This window comes from Gracilinanus agilis, chromosome 5 (assembly GCF_016433145.1).
Source record: "Gracilinanus agilis isolate LMUSP501 chromosome 5, AgileGrace, whole genome shotgun sequence".
Taxonomy (NCBI): domain Eukaryota; kingdom Metazoa; phylum Chordata; class Mammalia; order Didelphimorphia; family Didelphidae; genus Gracilinanus; species Gracilinanus agilis.
In genome coordinates, this window is record NC_058134.1 from 107,305,352 (window position 1) to 107,323,605 (window position 18,254).

General features: G+C 37.2%; 1 gene segment (V, D, J or C); it reads right to left on the bottom strand.

The window, feature by feature from the left end:
* The window catches only part of LOC123249460, a 232,614-nt gene extending 216,053 nt beyond the window's left edge, over positions 1-16,561 (bottom strand). Inside the window, 2 exon segments of the C gene segment in view lie at positions 15,904-16,194; positions 16,531-16,561. Of these exon segments, the coding sequence occupies positions 15,904-16,194; positions 16,531-16,561 (322 nt within the window).
* Between the last annotated feature and the right edge of the window lie 1,693 nt (positions 16,562-18,254).

Here is an 18,254-nt window from a genome sequence, read left to right on the forward strand (position 1 = left end):
TACAATGGTGTATTGATTCATATTTAATGATTGGGGCATCATATTGCAATGAGAAGGTATCTTGTGGACATAAATTTAGTCCTAAGAGCATATTTGGGGGACAGCCAGCTTGCTCAGTGATTAGAGATAGGGCTTGGAGTCAGGAGGATTCATCTTCTTGAGTTCAGATCTGATCTCAGACTAGCTGTATGACCATAGGCAAGTAATTTAACCCTGTTTACCTCAGTTTCCTCATCAGTAAGATGAATGGAGAGGGAAATGACAAACCACTCCACTATCTTTGCCAAAAAAATTACAAAACCCAAATAGGATACTGAAGAGTAAAACGTTACTGAAAAAATGACTGAATAACAATAACAAAAGCATATTTAGGGTTATATAGATTAGTCCTATGAGGAAGACATAAGCCCCTTTCTCATGTGTTTAAATATACTATAGGTTGTAAAAGGTATCTAAGAACTAAAGAAACTTTATCCCAAATTTTCTTGGGGACCCTGCTTTATGTTGTCTTATTTCACTTCCTTCATATAGGTGCCCTTTCCTTCACTTAGCCCATGCCCCAGCATCCAGAACTAATTTAACCATAGTTGTGGTTTGTCTTCCTTTACAATCTTGTTCAGATGGGTGTGAGAAAGAAGCTAACATTTTTGCTTTGGTCTTTGATCCAAGTTCCTCACTGTGTCACTGGCACTGCAGAAATAGAGTCCATTGTCATTGGGATTTATATCTGTCACTGTCAGAATGAAGGATTTTGAATTTAGTTCTTTGATGGGAAACTTGGAAGAATCAAAGCCCTTCTCATAGTCTGGAAGAGAGTTTGGATTGGAAAGGGAAATCCTTTCCAGACCCTGATTTGGAAGCTGTCGATACCATATAAGGACTGGAACATTGAAGTCGATCAGATGACACTGAATATCTACCGAATCCCCACTCTTCCATATCCCTTTGCTTGGCTTCTGTGAGACGAGAGCTCCAAGCCCAAAGCCTGGTGAAGAAGAAGTCAGTAAGCACAGTACATCTGGAGCCACATAAATCCAAGTTAAAAGCTCTATATTCACCTTCCTCCCTTCATTCCTCACTCCTCTCCCATCAAAACATTGTCCCCAAAGATCCCAGGATCAAGATTCAATCTTAACTTCAAGAGAAGCTTCCCTATTAACACCATCCTATACTTTTCTTTTTCCCCTGGAGAGTGAGTATAGTCCTCTGAAGGACCTCTCACATCCTTTAGAAGACATGGGGCTTCTTCTCTATTGGCCTCATCATTTTTCCACCAGTTCTCCAAGTTCTATGGACTTACTGGGCCCAAAAAGTATCAGAAGTCTCAGCATCTCTATTATTAGTCTTCCTTGTTCTCTTGTTTTCCTTAAAGACTGTGGATAAGGCTGGAGTCTTTTTGGTCCTTCTTTCTTCCTTGTCCTTCCTCTTTCTTTAACAATATGGTAGATTTCTACAAAATCACAGGGAGATTCCAGTCTGCCCTCTGGTGGAGCACTGTGAGAAGTTAAACTACCTATCCATAGTCATTGTTCTCATTTGACAGTATTATAGTGCATCTGAGATCATCTAGTTTCATCTCTTCCTTTCATGTATGAGGTAGTTGAAACCCAAATCAAACAAATGACTTGCCCACAAAAATGGGAAATAATAGAACTAGTATTCAAACATAAGTCTTCAGGCTCTAAATCTAGTACTTTCTTCTCTGCATAACTCAATGAACTCAAAATTATTAGCTACTCTGCTCTCTACTCAAAATGAATAGCTTTTCTTTAATAGTGAGGTCATGATCATTCAGAGATGATTATTCAAGCCCAATTCTCTGAGCGTAAATATGTGGTACACTTTCTGAAAGACAAAATACAGGATTTATAGCTTCTGTCCAATTGTTGTCATGAAGTTCATTTTCAACACAATACTTTCTGAAACCAGTGGAATTAATTCTCTGGTCATTTCTTAAGCAAAGTCCTAGGCATTTCTAATCTGGAGATGAGTTGAGTAAACTCTTGTTTGCAGAAAAAGAAACAAATATGATGACCTCCAAAGAAATATCTTCCAGAGTTTAAAGAGCTCCTCAAAATCTAATCCTTTCACTTCCTAGAGAAGGGTAAATAATAAGGTCAATAATAAGATTGAATCTCAGAATAAAAACACGTTTCAGAAAAGCTGAAAACGTTTCAGATTCCTCTATAAATATAGAAAGTACTAAACTTTTCAAAAGCTTTCACCACTGGAAAAAATCCATCTGGTATGAAATTGGATGTAGACTTAAAAAAGGTCAAATAATCTTTAATATGTCTTAGAAAACTCACACCAATGTGCATTATCACAACATAACAATCATCTCTCTCTCTTTCTTTTCCTAACATGCCATATAAAGAAAAGAGTACTAAAAATTTTCCAGATGTTATATCAATAGCTTAGTTTCAGGACATATAGAGAAAAATAAACAGAGAAGTGCAAAGGCAGCTATTTAAATTGGGAAAATAAGCTTGAGTCTAGGAGATACAGACACCATTACAAACAGGAGGTCAAGGTTTCATTGTAGTATGTAATTTAGAAAGTGAAGGTGAATAAAGTAACAGAGAAATGTTAATGAGTAAGGAGTTTTGTCCTAGTTAAGCTTATATGTAGATCATAGCTTTACTACAGAGGTCATTTAATTCAATGCCCTCTTTTGTCAAGTAAAGAAACTGAGCCCCAGGTTAAGTGACTTTTCCAAGATCAAATGGATAGTAAATATCACAGGTAGCAGGATTTGAGCCCAGATTATCTGAATTCAGAACAGATTCTTTTCCCACTATACCATGTTTGCTTTCTGGTTGGTATGTCTTTATATTTGTTCTATCTTTGAGGTAATTCAGTATCAGACAATAATAAATGTAACAGCAATAGTGTAATATTTTATATTGTAATAATTTATATTGTTGTTTATTCTTCATTTTTCAAAGACAAACAATGACATCATGGGGTGATCTTTTTTAAAATTTTTAATATAGAATATTTTTGCATGTTTACATGATTCATGATCCTCCACTTCCCTCCCCCCCTTCCAAGAGCTGACAAGTAATTCCACTGGATTATTTCCATGTTATTCATATTTGCAGTAGTGATCTTTTAACATCAAAACCCTACTCATATCCCTATTGAACTATGTGATCGATCATATGTTTTTCTTCTGCATTTCTGCTCCCATAGTTCTTTCTCTGAATGTGGATAGCATTCTTTCTCATAAGTACCTCCACACTGTTCTGGGTCTTTGCATGGCTGCTAGTAAAGAAATCCATTACATTCGATTGTGACATAATGTATCAGTCTCTGTGTACAGTATTCTCCTGGTTCTGCTTCTTTTGCTCTGCATCAATTCCTGGAGATCTTTCTAGTTCTTATGGAATTCCTCCAGTTCATTATTCCTTTCAGCACACTAGTATTCCATCAAGATCAGATATCAGAATTTGTTCAGCCATTCCCTAATTGATGGACATGACCTCACAGAGGTTTGCCACTACAAAGAGCGCAGCTATGAATATTTTTGTACAATTAGTGGTATAGCTGGATCAAAGAGCAGGCAGTCTTTTAAAGCACTTTGGGAATAGTTCCAAATTGCCTTCCAGAATGGTTGGATCAATTCACAACTCCACCAGCAGTATTAGTGTCCCAATTTTGCCACATCTCCTCTGATATTTATTATTTTCCTTTATTGTCATATTGACCAATCTGCTAGGCATGAGGTGATACCTAAGAGTTGTTTTAATTTGCCTTTCTCTAATTGTGTTCACACAATTCCTGTGTTTGTCTTGGTAGATAAATTCCTAAATATTTTATGTTGTCTAGAGTGATTTTAAATTAGGTTTCTCTTTCTAACTCCTGCTGCTGAATTTTAATGGAAATGTATAGAAATGCTGATGATTTATGTGGGTTTATCTTGTACCCTGAAACTTTGCTAAATTTGTTAATTATTTCCACTAGTCTTTTAGTTGATTTTGTAGGATTCTTTAAGTATACCATCATATCATCCGCAAAGAATTATAGTTTAGTTTCCTCATTGCCTACTTTAATCCCTTCAATTTCTTTTTCTTCTTTCATTGCTATTGCTAGAATTTCTAGTAAAATATTAAATAATAGATGTGATCATTGGCGTTCTTGCTTCCCTCTTGATTTTATTGGGAAGGCTTCTAACTTGTCCCCATTGCAGATGATACTTGCTGCTGGTTTTAAATATATACTGTTTATTATTTTGAGGAATGGCCCTTCTATTCCTTTACTTTCTAGTGTTTTTATTTTTTTTTAAACCCTTAACTTCTGTGTATTGGCTCCTAGGTGGAAAAGTGGGAAGGGTGGGCAATGGGTGTCAAGTTACTTGCCCAGGGTCACACAGCTGGGAAGTGTCTGAGGCCGGATTTGAACCTAGGACCTCCCTTCTCTAGGTCTGGCTCTCAATACACTGAGCTACCCAGCTGCCCCTCTAGTGTTTTTTGATAGGAATGGATGTTGTATTTTGTCAAAGGCTTTTTCTGCATCTATTGAGATAGTAATGTGATTTCTGTTGGTTTGATTATTGATATGGTCAATTATATGGTTTTCCTCTATCACCATCCTTGCATTCCTGGTATAAATCTCACCTTGTCATAGTGGATAATCTTTGTGATATCCTTCCTGTAGTCTTTTTGCTAGTATTTTATTTAAGATTTTTGAATCTATGTTCATTAAGGAGATTGGTCTGTAGTTTTCTTTCTTTGTTTTTGGTCTGTCTGGCTTTGGAATCTGTACCATATTTGTATCATAAAAAGAATTTGGTGAGACTCCTTCTTTGCTTATTTTGTCAAATAATTTGCATAGTGCTTAGATTAGTTGTTCTTCAAATGTTTGACAGAATTCACTTGTGAATCCATCTGGTCTTGGGTATTTTTTCTTAGGAAGTTCCTTAATGGCTTGTTTAACTTTTTTTTCTGAGATTGGATTATTTAAGTATTCTATTTCCTCTTTTTTAAATCTAGACAATTTATATTTTTGTAAATATTCACCCATATTACCTAGATTGTCATATTTATTGCCATACAATTGTACAAAATACTTAATAACTTAATAACTACCTTAATTTCCTCTCCATTAGAGGTAAGATTATCCTTTTCATCTTTGATACTGTTAATTTGATTATCTTCTTTCTTTGTTTTATTAGATTAACTAGTACTTTATCTATTTTATTTATTTTTTCAAAGTACCAGCTCCTAGTCATATTTATTAGTTCAATAGTTCTTTTACTTTCAATTTTATTAATTTCTCCTTTAATTTTTTAGGATTTCCAATTTAGTTTTTATCTGGGTATTTTTAATTTGTTCTTATTCTAAATTTTTAAGTCCAATTCATTGACCTCTTCCCTCTCAATTTTGTTACTATAGGCACTCAGCAATAAAAATTTTCCCCTAAGTATTGCTTTGGCTGTATTCCATAGGTTTTGATATGATGTCTCCTCATTGTCATTCTCTTTAATGAAGTCCTCAACTGTTTCTACAAATTCTTTTTTACACACCAGCTTTGAAGAATTAGATTATTTAGTTTCCATTTTTATAAATTTGCCTTTCCATGTACCCTTGTTAAGTATAATTTTTTATCACATTATGGTCTGAGAAAGTTGTATTTATTATTTCTTCTTTTCTTCATTTGTTTGCAATATTTCTAAACCCTAGTATGTGGTCAATCTTTGTACATATACCATATTCTGCTGAAGAGAAGTATTCCTTTTAATTCCTATTCAGTTTTCTACGGATATCTATTAACTCTAATTTTTCTAGCATTTCATTCACTTCCCTTGCTTCTTTCTTATGTATTTTTCAGTTTGATTTATCTAGATCTGAAAGGGGAAGGTTGAGATCCCCCATTAATATATTACTATATATTTCCTCCTTGAGCTCCTTTAATTTTTCCTTTAGAAATCTAGATGCTATGCCATTTGTTGCATAAATGTTTAATAGTGATATTATTTCACTGTTCATAGTACCCTTTAACAGAATGTAATTTCCTTCCTTATCTCTTTTAATCAGATGAATTTCTACTTTAGCTTTGTCTGTTATCATGTTTGCTACTCCTGTTTTTTTTTAACTATAAATGGCACATAACTTCTGCTCCAGACTTTTACCTTGAATCTGTGTGTGTCACCCTGTCTCAAATGTTTTTCTTATAAACAACATAGAGTAAGATTTTGTTTTTTAATTCACTCTGCTATGTTCTTCCATTTAATGAGTGAGTTCATATTATTCACATTTAGCATTATGATTACTATGTATTGCCCTCCATCATATTATCCCTTTTAAATCCTGCTCAATACCCTTTTTCTCTGTTCTTCACCAGTGTTTTGCTTTTTTCTGCCCCCCCCAACTTCCTCCAATTACCTCCTTCTTTCTTTATCTTATTCCCCTTCTACTTCTCTGTGAGGTAAGACAGAATTCTATACCACATTGAGTATACTTGTTTTTCCCTGTCTGAGCCCTTTATGATGAGAGTGTGAATTAAGTCCTTGTCCCAAGCCCAGACTAGAATTCCCTGGACTGGGGCTCTAGACTTCTCTACATGTTTGAAATTTCAAGGGGTATGGGTTGGCTTGTACCTCTGTTTGCTCAGGCAGTGTCTTAAGGTCTTGATGTTGGCTTAGGCATAGGGTCCCAAACCTCAGACACCAGATGTAGAATGAGAGTTCATAGCTCACTCCTGGCATGATCTTCCCTCCTTGCTATAGCTTCTTTCTGGGTCTTCTCTCCTGTTACCCTTGTGCCCCTTTCTTTAAAGTTGTTTCACTCTGTCTCCTTGTTCATCCTTTCACTTCTGTATTCATTTTATAATGATATTTTAATCATTGGTCAGAGAGGATTTTCATGGTGGCACAGAGCTACTGAGGATTACTCTGCCATCTTCTGGTGTAATGTCTTGATTTGCCCTTGAATTGAGTTTAAGTGAGGCAAAAATGTACAAAATCATTAGCCACAGTCTCTCTTTTAAAATTATTGAAGTCCAGTGGCAAGACAAAAGTCAAGGTAACTAGTGATGGTCCAGGATGCAAGGGATAACCCTACCATCTTTGATGTCTGACCAAACTCTAAGCACCCCACAGCACCTGATTCTGCCTATTCTACTGGAAGAAATATTCACATGCTTGAAAAAGATATCTCCTTAACTCACTGACAGGTATGAAACTTGTTGCTTACCTTCAACTTGGTTCAGTCATGAGCTGAGATAGTTTTAGTGGAGTATAATCACTACACATGCTACCCTTGGAAAGATTGCAAAACTCTTTGTGAATATTAACTCATTTGATACTCACAACAAACCTAGGAAATGAGTGCTAATACTTTATAGACGAGAAAACTGAGTCTTAGAGGAGTTAAGTGACTTGTCCAGGGACACATAACTAGTCAGTCTCTGAGGTTAATATCAATGGATAGATATTAACTGCATACTTGCCTTTTTACTTCCAATTCCCTCCATGAGTATAGTTTGTACATTTATAGCAGTAATTTTTAACTTTTTTGTATGAATCATTGATCTCTTTGACAGCCTGGTGAATCCTATGCACATCTTCTCAGAATACTGTTTCTAATTACATAAAATAAAGTATTAGAACAAAGGAAATCAATTTTATTAAAATACTGATTATCCAGTCACAGAGCTCCTACCTACATCCTTATAGCAATCTGTCAACATCAGTACACTCACGTGCCTGTACAGCAACCCAAATTACCCTCCTATAGCCCCTCTAGTTGCTGGAGCTTCCCAGGTGCTTAGTCACAGAGATTGAACAGGCACCAAAGGGCAATGGCTGATGATCTCAGAGAGAGGAGAGGAGGATAAAGATTTGCACTGAGATGAGATGATTGTAATACTGTAGCCAAATTGTCACAGATACATGAAAGGGTCTAGGGCTTTATGAAATGGATTACCAGATGGGAGTCAGCATCTTAAGTCCTTTTAACTGAGAATTTAACAAGAAATAACTCTGACTTTGGGTCATATGGGTGGCTCAATGAATTGAGAACCACACCTGGAGATGGGAAGTCCTGGGTTCAAATTTGACCTCAGACATTTCCTAGATGTGTGACCCTAGACAAGTCACTTATTCCCCATTGCTTAACCCTTCCTATTCTTCTGCATTGCAACCAATATATAGTATTGATTCTAAGGTAAAGTAATAAGGGTTTGAAAAAAAGAACTCTAACTTATCTGAAACTACATTGTTCTATTAATAAGCCAGGAACTCTAACCCTTGAACCAATTTATGTCGATAAGAGTATGAAATGATCATAAATGGAAACATCTTTGTTTCACTGCCTTTCCAGTGAAACTCTGTGACCAGGTATCTGGAAAGCTAGATGATGCCAACATCTGTAGGACTTGTTAAAAAATAGGAATAATAGCTTTTAGCAAACTCAAAATGAGGAATACTTATGAATTTAGATCATACCTGATTTCAGCAGAAAAAAAAAAAAGATCACCACCTCATAAGGAATATGATATCCCTACCAAGATCCAGGCAGAAATGGCCCATTCCATTAAGGAATTCATTTTTACTAGCCTCAGGTTCCACTGTTTGGGAGTCGAGTTATAGCTCCTTTGGTTGCTACATACATAATCTGTGGATGATAACAGTCTCTGCCAACATAGCCTCAGCAGAACTATTCAAAGATAAGAAGTTATATTGAATGTGAACAAAAAGACTTTCTGACTTAGGGCAGAGAAATATTATCACTAGAATAGAAATACAAATAATAGCTCACATTTATATAAATCACATGATTACAAAGCATTTCCCATGCATTATCTTATTTCATAGTTACAATAACACCAGAGAATAAATTTTTTTAACATTTATTAATCTACATTTTTAACATGGTTACCTGATTCATGCTCCTCCTATCCCCTTCACCCCCCCCCCCGCACTCCCCCCACCCATGGCCGATGAGCATTTCCACTAGTTTTGTCATGCGTCCTTGATCAAGACCAATTTCCAAATTGTTGGTAGTTGCATTAGTGTGGTAGTTTCGAGTCCACACCCTCAATCACATACACCCCGACCCATGCGTTCAAGCAGTTGTTTTTCTTATATGTTTCCTCTCCTGCAGTCCTTCCTCTGAGTGTGGGTAGCATCTTTACCATAAATCCCTCAGAATTGTCCTGGGTCATTGTATTGCTGCTGGTACAGGGGTCCATTACATTCAATTTTACCACAGTATATCAGTAGAGAATAATTTTTATATAAAAACATTATTTCTCTCTCTTAAAGGTAAAGAACCTGATATTGTGCCTTTCAGCCTAAGAGTAGCCAAAGACCATGCAATTGGGAAATGGTCAGTATTGGAATCCAGATCTACTGAACTCCACTTCAAATACTCCCTATCCCAACCTAACTCTATAGCAAAATATATTAACTTGAAATTCATACTAGTTCTTAAAATATTTTGACAACTGTATTACAATATCATTAGTTTCCTTTGTAACTCTATGTATTTTATTTTTTGTTTGAAAAACATTATTCTGAAAAGCTGTTGACAATCTTCGCTAGATTGCTAAAGAAGTTGATGGCATATAAAATGTTTAAGAATCTCTGCCATAAGGTCTAAATGTTCATGCATCTATAAGTGCATGCTAGACTTGAGAATTACAGACTGATTGTAAGTCACATGAACTTTGGGATTTTAGGACAATAATAGAGCTAAGGATACAAGATGGCTAACAATTCAAAGTAATTGTTTACAGAATCAGAAAAGCCTTAGTAAAGTGGGAATGGAGGTCCAAAAAGTCATTCATTCACAAAGTGTGACTGTCCTCTTGTGGAGAAAGAGTGAATGAGAGTCAGAAACTTTGGGCTGAAGGAAGTCACAATGAATCTGGTGGGGAAAGAATTAGAAGACTTTGAGCTTGAAGGGAATGCATCAAGTAAAAGTGAATCCAAGAAGAATGAGGAGTCTATCAAAGTGAGGGTTAACCTATTGACTTATTGTGGAGGGCTGAAGAGCTAACTGAGAGATTTAGAATTCTGACCATAGAATGGTCACTGGCTCCACTCCACTGAGTGGAGAGAACTAGGGAGAGAATGATGAGACAAGCTAGGTGGAGATTTTTTAGTAAGTGTCTATGATTTCATTGATATATAGAACACCAGGTATAGAAGCTCTCTCTATCAATGAAAATTAGTACCTACTCTCCAGCTTAGTATTAGAGAATTGCCTTTGAAAACAAATTTACTAAGAAGATTTACTAGTCCAGGAATAGTCTGGGGGATAGGAGATAGGGGATCCCTGGCAGGGATCAGGACACTGTCTTATACCTCCTGCCTGAAACAAGATACTAGCTCTGTCTCCATTCCTCTGAAAGAAGATTCCATTTAAGACTACTCTGATAGAGAAGATAAAAACCTTCCTGGTACTCAAACAGTAACAAATCTGAGTCTATGACTGAGCCTCATTCATTAGACATTAAACATAGTGGATGGAGTGCTCGACTTAGAGTCAGTAAGGTATGGATTCAAATCCTTCCTCAGATATGTACTACACAGATGACAGTGAAGTATAAACAATAACTATTTTATAGAGACTGGGATGGTATCTCTTCCTTTGAGTGAACTAAAAGCCTAGAAATATTTAGAAAAAACACAACTTTGTATAGTGGCAGTGGGAAACTAGCTGGCATAGTGGATAGAGTCCCAGAGTTGGAATCTGGAAGATCTAGTTCAAATCTAGCCTCAGATATTTACTTCTTGCATGAACCTTGGGCAAGTCACTTAACCCTTTTTGTCTCAGTTTCCTCATCTCTAAAATGAGCTGGACGATGACATGGCAAACCACTCTAGTACGTTTGTCAAAAGAACCCTGAAGAGGTTCCTGAAAAGTCTGATATGACTGAAACAATGGCAGTGTTTTAAAGGTTCAGTTGGCATGCCTATTGTCCTATAGGGAAGACTTCTTGGTCTTCTTGCCTACAGATTGCCTCACAACCTTGGTGAGTGAATAAGGGAGGGTAGTATTTTTTAAATCTAATTAGAAATTGAATCCTTTAATATCTTGTCATAAGTTCAGTTATTTTTCTTGGAATTTATTGTCTACAGTTGCCTTATTGCTTCCTAAATCTGAACTTGAGCTGTTAGGACTGATCCAAAACACTCTTACTTGATCTCTTTGAAACCCACTTTCCATATCTGTAAAATGGGAATAATAATAGCATTCATTTCATTGCTTTGTTGTGAAGACCACATTAGATAATGCAAGTAAAGTACTTGTACACCTCCATGTCAGCTATAACATAGAATCTCCCTTTGCTCCATCACTTAACCTTGTGTTTACTACTTCATGAAACATGCCTTGGCTATCACTCAGAAACACGAGCCTGGTCACTCTAAATATCTAATTAGGAAGGGCTATACTCATTTGAATCATCACATACTTTAAACACAGAAATGCCACAGAGGTGAATGTTTGTAAAATTATTTCTGTTAAGTTTCTGATAAAGGAAAATCTGCTCCTAACTCTTTCTTGGCTCTGTCTCCCTTCCCATGGAATAATTATATATAATCTATGCTTTCATCAAAATCATTGGTAAATATATTAAACAAAACAGAGGAAAGAAGAGATGACTATATTTTCATCTTGAAATTTATCCACTCCTATTTGGATCAGATCATTCAACTAGATCTGAATCAACCTAATAGTTTTATAATCTAGGCCATACCTCTCCGTCTTGCCTGCAGAGATAGGATTAATTTTTAACAATCAAATTAATTATAGCATTTATTAATTTGCTTATATTTCATAGCACTATCTTTATGGACTTCACTTAATCTATCATTCTGATAAACCAGGCAAAAAATAAAGATTAATTTGGTATAGCCTATTTGTGATGAAATTATGTTGATTATGATTACTGCTTCTTTTTCTAGATACTCATAAAGCATCCCTTTAATAAACATTTATGGTTTTTATAAGGCATTTATGGAGTTTTGTAAGAAATCAAGAAGATTTCATTATCTTTTCTTCTTTTGGAAATTGTAGCAACATTTGCCCATCTCCAGTCCTGTGGTATTTCTCCTCAAATTCATTTCAATTTTTTAAAAGGTAACTGCTAGTGATTCAGTAATAACTACTATCTTTTTTTCCAGGACTCCAGGAAATAGTTCGTCTGGACAGTGTGACTTTAACTGATTAAGCATGCCTAGGAATCCTCTTGTCATCTCTTATTCTTTGGGTTTCAACTCACTGCTAACATTTTTTTGTTCTGACCTTATGAGATTTAGTGAACTTCCTCTTTATTGAGTGTCCAGAAGTAAAATTGGAACAGAATTGTTCTCCTTTCTCATTGATATGTTACCATCATTACATCTACCCCCTGGCAACAATCCTATCCTATTTCTTTTCTGAGCTTCATTTTACCTCCAACATAGTATTAACAATAAAATAAACCTTAATTTTTGTATTGAACAATCTTCCTTCAAACTCATCATATTCTGAAACATAGTGTTCTTGATTCTGATCTTGCAGTGATACCACTATTTTATATTCATGCTCACACACACACACACACACACACACACACACACACACACGTGTATCTTTTAAAAAATTAACTGGCCAATCTGTGTCCTCACAAAATCTCTAAATATCTCCTGCTTTCCTTTATTGGAATTTTTTCTGTGTCTCCAAAGTTTCATTTTTCAGAGCTTCCCATTCCTCCTGTGCCAGTATCCTTTAGAGAATTTTAGTTGTAGGTTTGTGCCTATCTTTCCTCTAACAGTGCTGAAGTCTATTACTGCAATGAATAAGATGTGGATTAGGCAAATCTTGGTTTCTCCAAAATTCTAGAATAGGGATGGGATAATCACTTCCTCCTAAACATTTCTATTTTGTCAAGTAGACCTTATTGGTCAAAAGCAATTAATCAATCAATAAACACTAATAAAGAGTCTACTCTGTACCAGGCAAGTGCTAAGAATACAAAAGAGGCAAATGCCAATCCCTTTCCTAAGGAGGATTACAGCCTAATGGGGAAGGGGGGTGCAAACAAACATATACAAAACAACCTATTTATAAGATAAGTAGGAAATAATTAACAGAGGACAGGCAGTGGAAGCTATAGGGACTGGGCAAAGGTTACATTAGAAGGTGGGATTGTAATTGGGCCTTAAAGCAAGCCAGAGAGGTCAGTTGTCAGAGCAGAGGAGAGTATTTCAGGCATGGGGGACAAAGAAAATATCTGGAGTAGAGAGAGAGAGAGCATATTGTTTGTGTAATAGTTAGGAAGTTGTTGTCACGGGATAGAATACTCGTTGGGGAATAAGATATAAGAAGACTTGAAAGGTAATAGGAGAATAGGTTATCCTTATAACAAAACATAGACAGAGTATTTTATATTTGCTTTTGGAGCCAATAGGAAGCTACTGGAATTTCCTGAGTAGAAAGAATATGATTGGACATGCACTTTAGTACAATCACATTAGTAGCTGAACAGAAGAGAGGTTGGAGTAGAGAGACTTGAGGAAGACAAACCCACCCCCAGGCTACTGTAATACTCCAAATGTGAAGTGATGAAGACCTACATCAGTGTAGAGGTAATGTCAGAGGAGAGAAGTAGAAATATTCTAGAAATAGTGCAAAGGTGAAATCAATAGACCTTGGCAATAGATTGGATATAGAGAACAGGAGATAGTGAGAAATCCAGGAGGAACTGGAGGGATGGTATTGCCCTCAACAATAAAAGGGAAGCGAAAAAGGAGTAAATGTTTCATAAGGGAAGATAATGAATTTTGTTTTGGATATATTAAGTTTACAATGTCTACTGGACATCCAGCTTAAGATGTCTGAAAGACAGAGCAGCAAGATTGGTAATCAAGGGGGCAGCTGGGTAGCTCAGTGGAGTGAGAGTCAGGCCTAGAGACAGGAGGTCCTAGGTTCAAACCCGGCCTCAGCCACTTCCCAGCTGTGTGACCCTGGGCAAGTCACTTGACCCCCAATGCCCACCCTTACCAATCTTCCACCTATGAGACAATACACCGAAGTACAAGGGTTTAAAAAAAAAGATTGGTAAACAACAGAGAGATTGGTCCAGAGGATGGGTAGATCTGAAAATCATCACCATTTCTATGGTAGCAGTTAAATTCTGGATATTCAGGATAGGCTAGTATTTCTGAAATGAGTGTTTACTGAGCTCTTTTCTGGACTGCTTTCTACCACTGTTGTCCACTGACCACCCAGCTCTCATCTGTGGCTCTAAGAAGCTGTAGCATGCATAGCAGTCACTCCCCAGTAATCTTCTCAGCAGGAAGACTAAATCAAATTGAGAGTAACCAATAGTCCTCAAACCCATTAGTGAGTTGGGAGACTGGGGTGGTATCTACCCAAGCACGCAAAGACTTCCTCTAGCATAAGGGGCAGATGAGAACAATTTGGTCCAACAGGCAAAAAAACACATTGGAAGCAGGCACTGTGGAGTGATTAGAACTTGGTTAGACATCAGAGAAGCCAAGGTCATCTACTGCATTTTGAGCCAATGCCAGTCATCTTAACTTTTGTCTTGCCTCTGGACTTCGATGATTCTGGAGGAGAGAATGATTTTGTGCAACTCTACCTCACTTCAACTTAATTTATGCATGAGTTAAAAGACATCACCTAGTGATGTCATTTTGGTCCTCTGAAAATGAAGGACAACAACCAACCACATCTATGGGAGCTCATGACATCGACAAGTGAAGTAATATAGAAGGAGAAAAGAAGAAAACTGGGGACAGAAGAAAGAGGGGCTCTCAAGATAGAGGATGTGTTCTGAAGTAGGGTCTAGCAAAGGAGTCAGAGAAGGAGCAGTCAGACAGAGAAAAGAGGCAGGAGCGAATGGTGTCTTGAAAACCTAGATAGAAGAAAGTATCTAAGAAGAAAGGGTGAATTAATGGTGGCAAAGACTGAGAAGATGTCAAGGAGAATGGGAATTGAGAAAAACCCACTGGATTTAGAAACTAAGAGACAGATGAGTAGTAACTTTGGAGAGAGCAGTTTTAGTTTATATAAGATAAGATCTGAAGCCATATTGTAAGAGGAAGGAGAGAGAGGAGAGTAAATGGAGGCAACTATTGTAGATAGCCTTTTCAAAGAATTTAACTACAAAGGACAGCAGAGATACAGGAGGACAGTCAGTGGGGACAGAAGGATCAAGTGAAAGGTTTTTTCAGGGTAAAGGAGACAAGCCAAGAAACCTGGAAAGCCTAGTTTCAACATCTGCTACCTACTGCTTTTGATAGCCTGGGCAAATCACTTACCTCTCAGGATTCTATCCAGATGTCTAGGATTATTAGTTGTATGGAAGGTGCCCACTTAAGTAGAGGGAACTTCCTCATCCAAGAATTCTCTATACATATAAAATTATAGATCCAGTACATATTCCTATTGGGGAAAAGTTTCAGTTATAATCTATGATTCTTTAATGATGGAATTCTTGTTTTATAGAATTTGCATTAGTATGGACAACAGAGAATAGGTCCTGGGACAGCTGGCTTATTAGACTTCATTACATAAGAGAAAAGAAACTACATCTGATCTCTGCTGACAAATCTTTTACTTTATACTCTCTGAGATCCTGACTCAGTTCTCCCTGCCAATTCCTCTTTGAAAATGGAATGAATTATGTTGTGGTAGTCAAGATATTAAACCAGTCTTGCATTTTATTATATGATTGTATCCCCTCCTACTTCTATGCCCCAGACCACATATCCTTACATCCTTCTTACCACCCACCTCCACCACAGTTTCGCTGTTTGCCCAACATACAGCTGTCTTAGCCCTCACTGTGGCTTATCTCTGCTCTCCAGATTTGAATAGGAAAGGAAAAGCAAAGGTTCTTATTCAAGACTTTGAACCAATTTTTTCACTGTGTCACCAGCACTGCAGAAATAGAGGCCAGTATCTTCGGGATTCACAACAGTCACTGTCAAAGTGGAGTATGTTAACTCTGGTCTAGTAATGAGGAACTTGGTGTCATTAAAACCCTTTTCATAAGTGGCTGAGAAGCCCTTGTTTGCATTAGCAATCAGTACCAAGCTCTGCTGTGGAAGCTGGAGGTACCAGAGCATGGCAGCAAGTTGATCACGTTGTTCACATTCGATCTTCACTGAGGTTCCACTCCTCCAGATCCCTCTGATTGGCGTCTGAGATAGGAGCATCCCAAGATTGGCACCTAATAGAATAGATAATGGAGAGATCAGAGAAATCAGCCAGTTCAGAGGAAGTTAAAATTGGGGAAATTTTTGTTATTCCTGCCTTTCTCCAGTCACCATTTTTTACAACTCTTCTCTAGATCATGTCAGAAAGCAACACTGTCATCATATTACCTTTCTAGTACCTTTTCCATGAGCATCCTCCACCCCAACTGTAGCTCAAAGTAGTTCCCTAATACCCTTCAGTACTCCTTAGCACCCTCTAAAGAGCATATAGCCACTTTCCCCCCCTTCTTCCCCTATCACCATCACAACTGAATCCTGACTCCCAAATCAGCAGATTCCATAGCACATACTAGGTCCCAACAGCAACAGAAGGCACAGCATTTTCTGTTTTAGGCTTCACTCTTTTGCTTCAGGGAGAGGCTGAGATGAAGAGGAGTCTCAATATTTCTTTGATCTCCTACCCTCTCCTCCCCCCATCCCTCCCTTCCTCCCCCTACTCCCTCCTTTTCCCCCTTTCTCTCCTCTCCTCTCTTCTCCTCTTCTCTCTCCTTTTTTTTCTTGAAGTCTGTGTTCTATATAAACACAAGGAAAGTACATTACTACTTTTAGTGGAGCCCTGTGACAGTTTTACCAAGAAAACAGCCTTGTTTATAAGATTTCTCTACCTATCCCATCCCATGGATCTATATAGAACCCTAGAATGTTTGAATAGGAAGGACCCCTTAAATGAGGAAACTCAAGACTTAAAGATTTGGGCACTTGTTCAAGATCATCCATTTTATAGGTCTTAGGTAGTATCTTAGATGGCTTAGTGAACTGAGCTCTCATCTACTCATCCTTTTGCTCAGAATGACCAGATTGGGTTCCTTGAATAGATTAATCCATGGGCATTCAAATCACAAGCCTCAACCTGTTCTAGCCTGAGAATAAATGCTAAGAGATGCAATAAATGCTGAGAAAATGAGGAAGTCTGATAGCTTTTCTCCAGGGGTTTCTTTCTATTTACATGATCATAACCCTAATAGACATCTTCGGTACCCTTTGCCTGGATAATTATAATAGTCTACTAATCATTCTGTCTCTGCCCCTCTTGATCCGATCATCCAATCAATTACTAAAATAATTTTAGAGCATAAGTCTCTGCCATGTCATTACCCTGTTCAACTTCTTAGTGGTACACAAACTTCTCAGCGTCTAATTTAAAATCTTTTATCCTGCCTCCAAACTTTTCTTCTTGGTACTTTAAGCCATTCAGCCTGGGATTCTACTTTTTTCCTTCTCTTTTTGCATGCCCTGTCCCTTATATATTTTAGAAGATATTTTTACTTCTTTGGATTCTTAGCTTTCTTCCAGATTCAAATCAGTTGGAATCTTCTACAGGAAACTTTCCCTGGTTCCCATTTTCTTTCTTCACGTTATCTTGAGCTTCAACAAATATTAATAGTGTTAAGTATATTTTGAAACTCAGTATCTTTTAGTCTCTGCTTTGTTATTGATAAGGGCCAGCAATCTTTCAGTTGAAGTTGTTATGAGCTGAGAAGAACAGTTTGGCTTGTGTAAAATTGACTGACAGTAACAAGTCTTGGAGACAGATGTCAGAGATTTCATGCTATGACCATTAGTAGAATATGCAAAAGGAGGAGACAGAATTTGGGAAACTCTGAAGGAGCTTCATACTAAAACATGAAGAAAAGGTGTGGAAATTGAGTCCTTCAAGACTAGGTCTAGAAGTTCCTGTCTGAGACTTACACTCATACATTCCTGGGAGACTAATGGTCACACAGGAGAATATCTTTGTTTTCATAGTGGGAATTAGTCTGCAAGAGGTTATCCCTAACTCAAGGACTATTTAGAGATGAGAAGATTAGATTTCTAGGGATTTCTATCATCATTGGGTTATGTCCATATGAAATGTCATTCCTCCTTGCCCTAAAGCCCAAGGCATCCTTTGACTTTGGCTTGCCTAAACTCCTCTTCTTTTTTTTATTCCATGGTCTAAACAACCGTCTGCAGCCTGTAATGGACTGGTGGGATGGCTATTAGGTGGAGTTCTGTTTACTAGTACCTTCATATA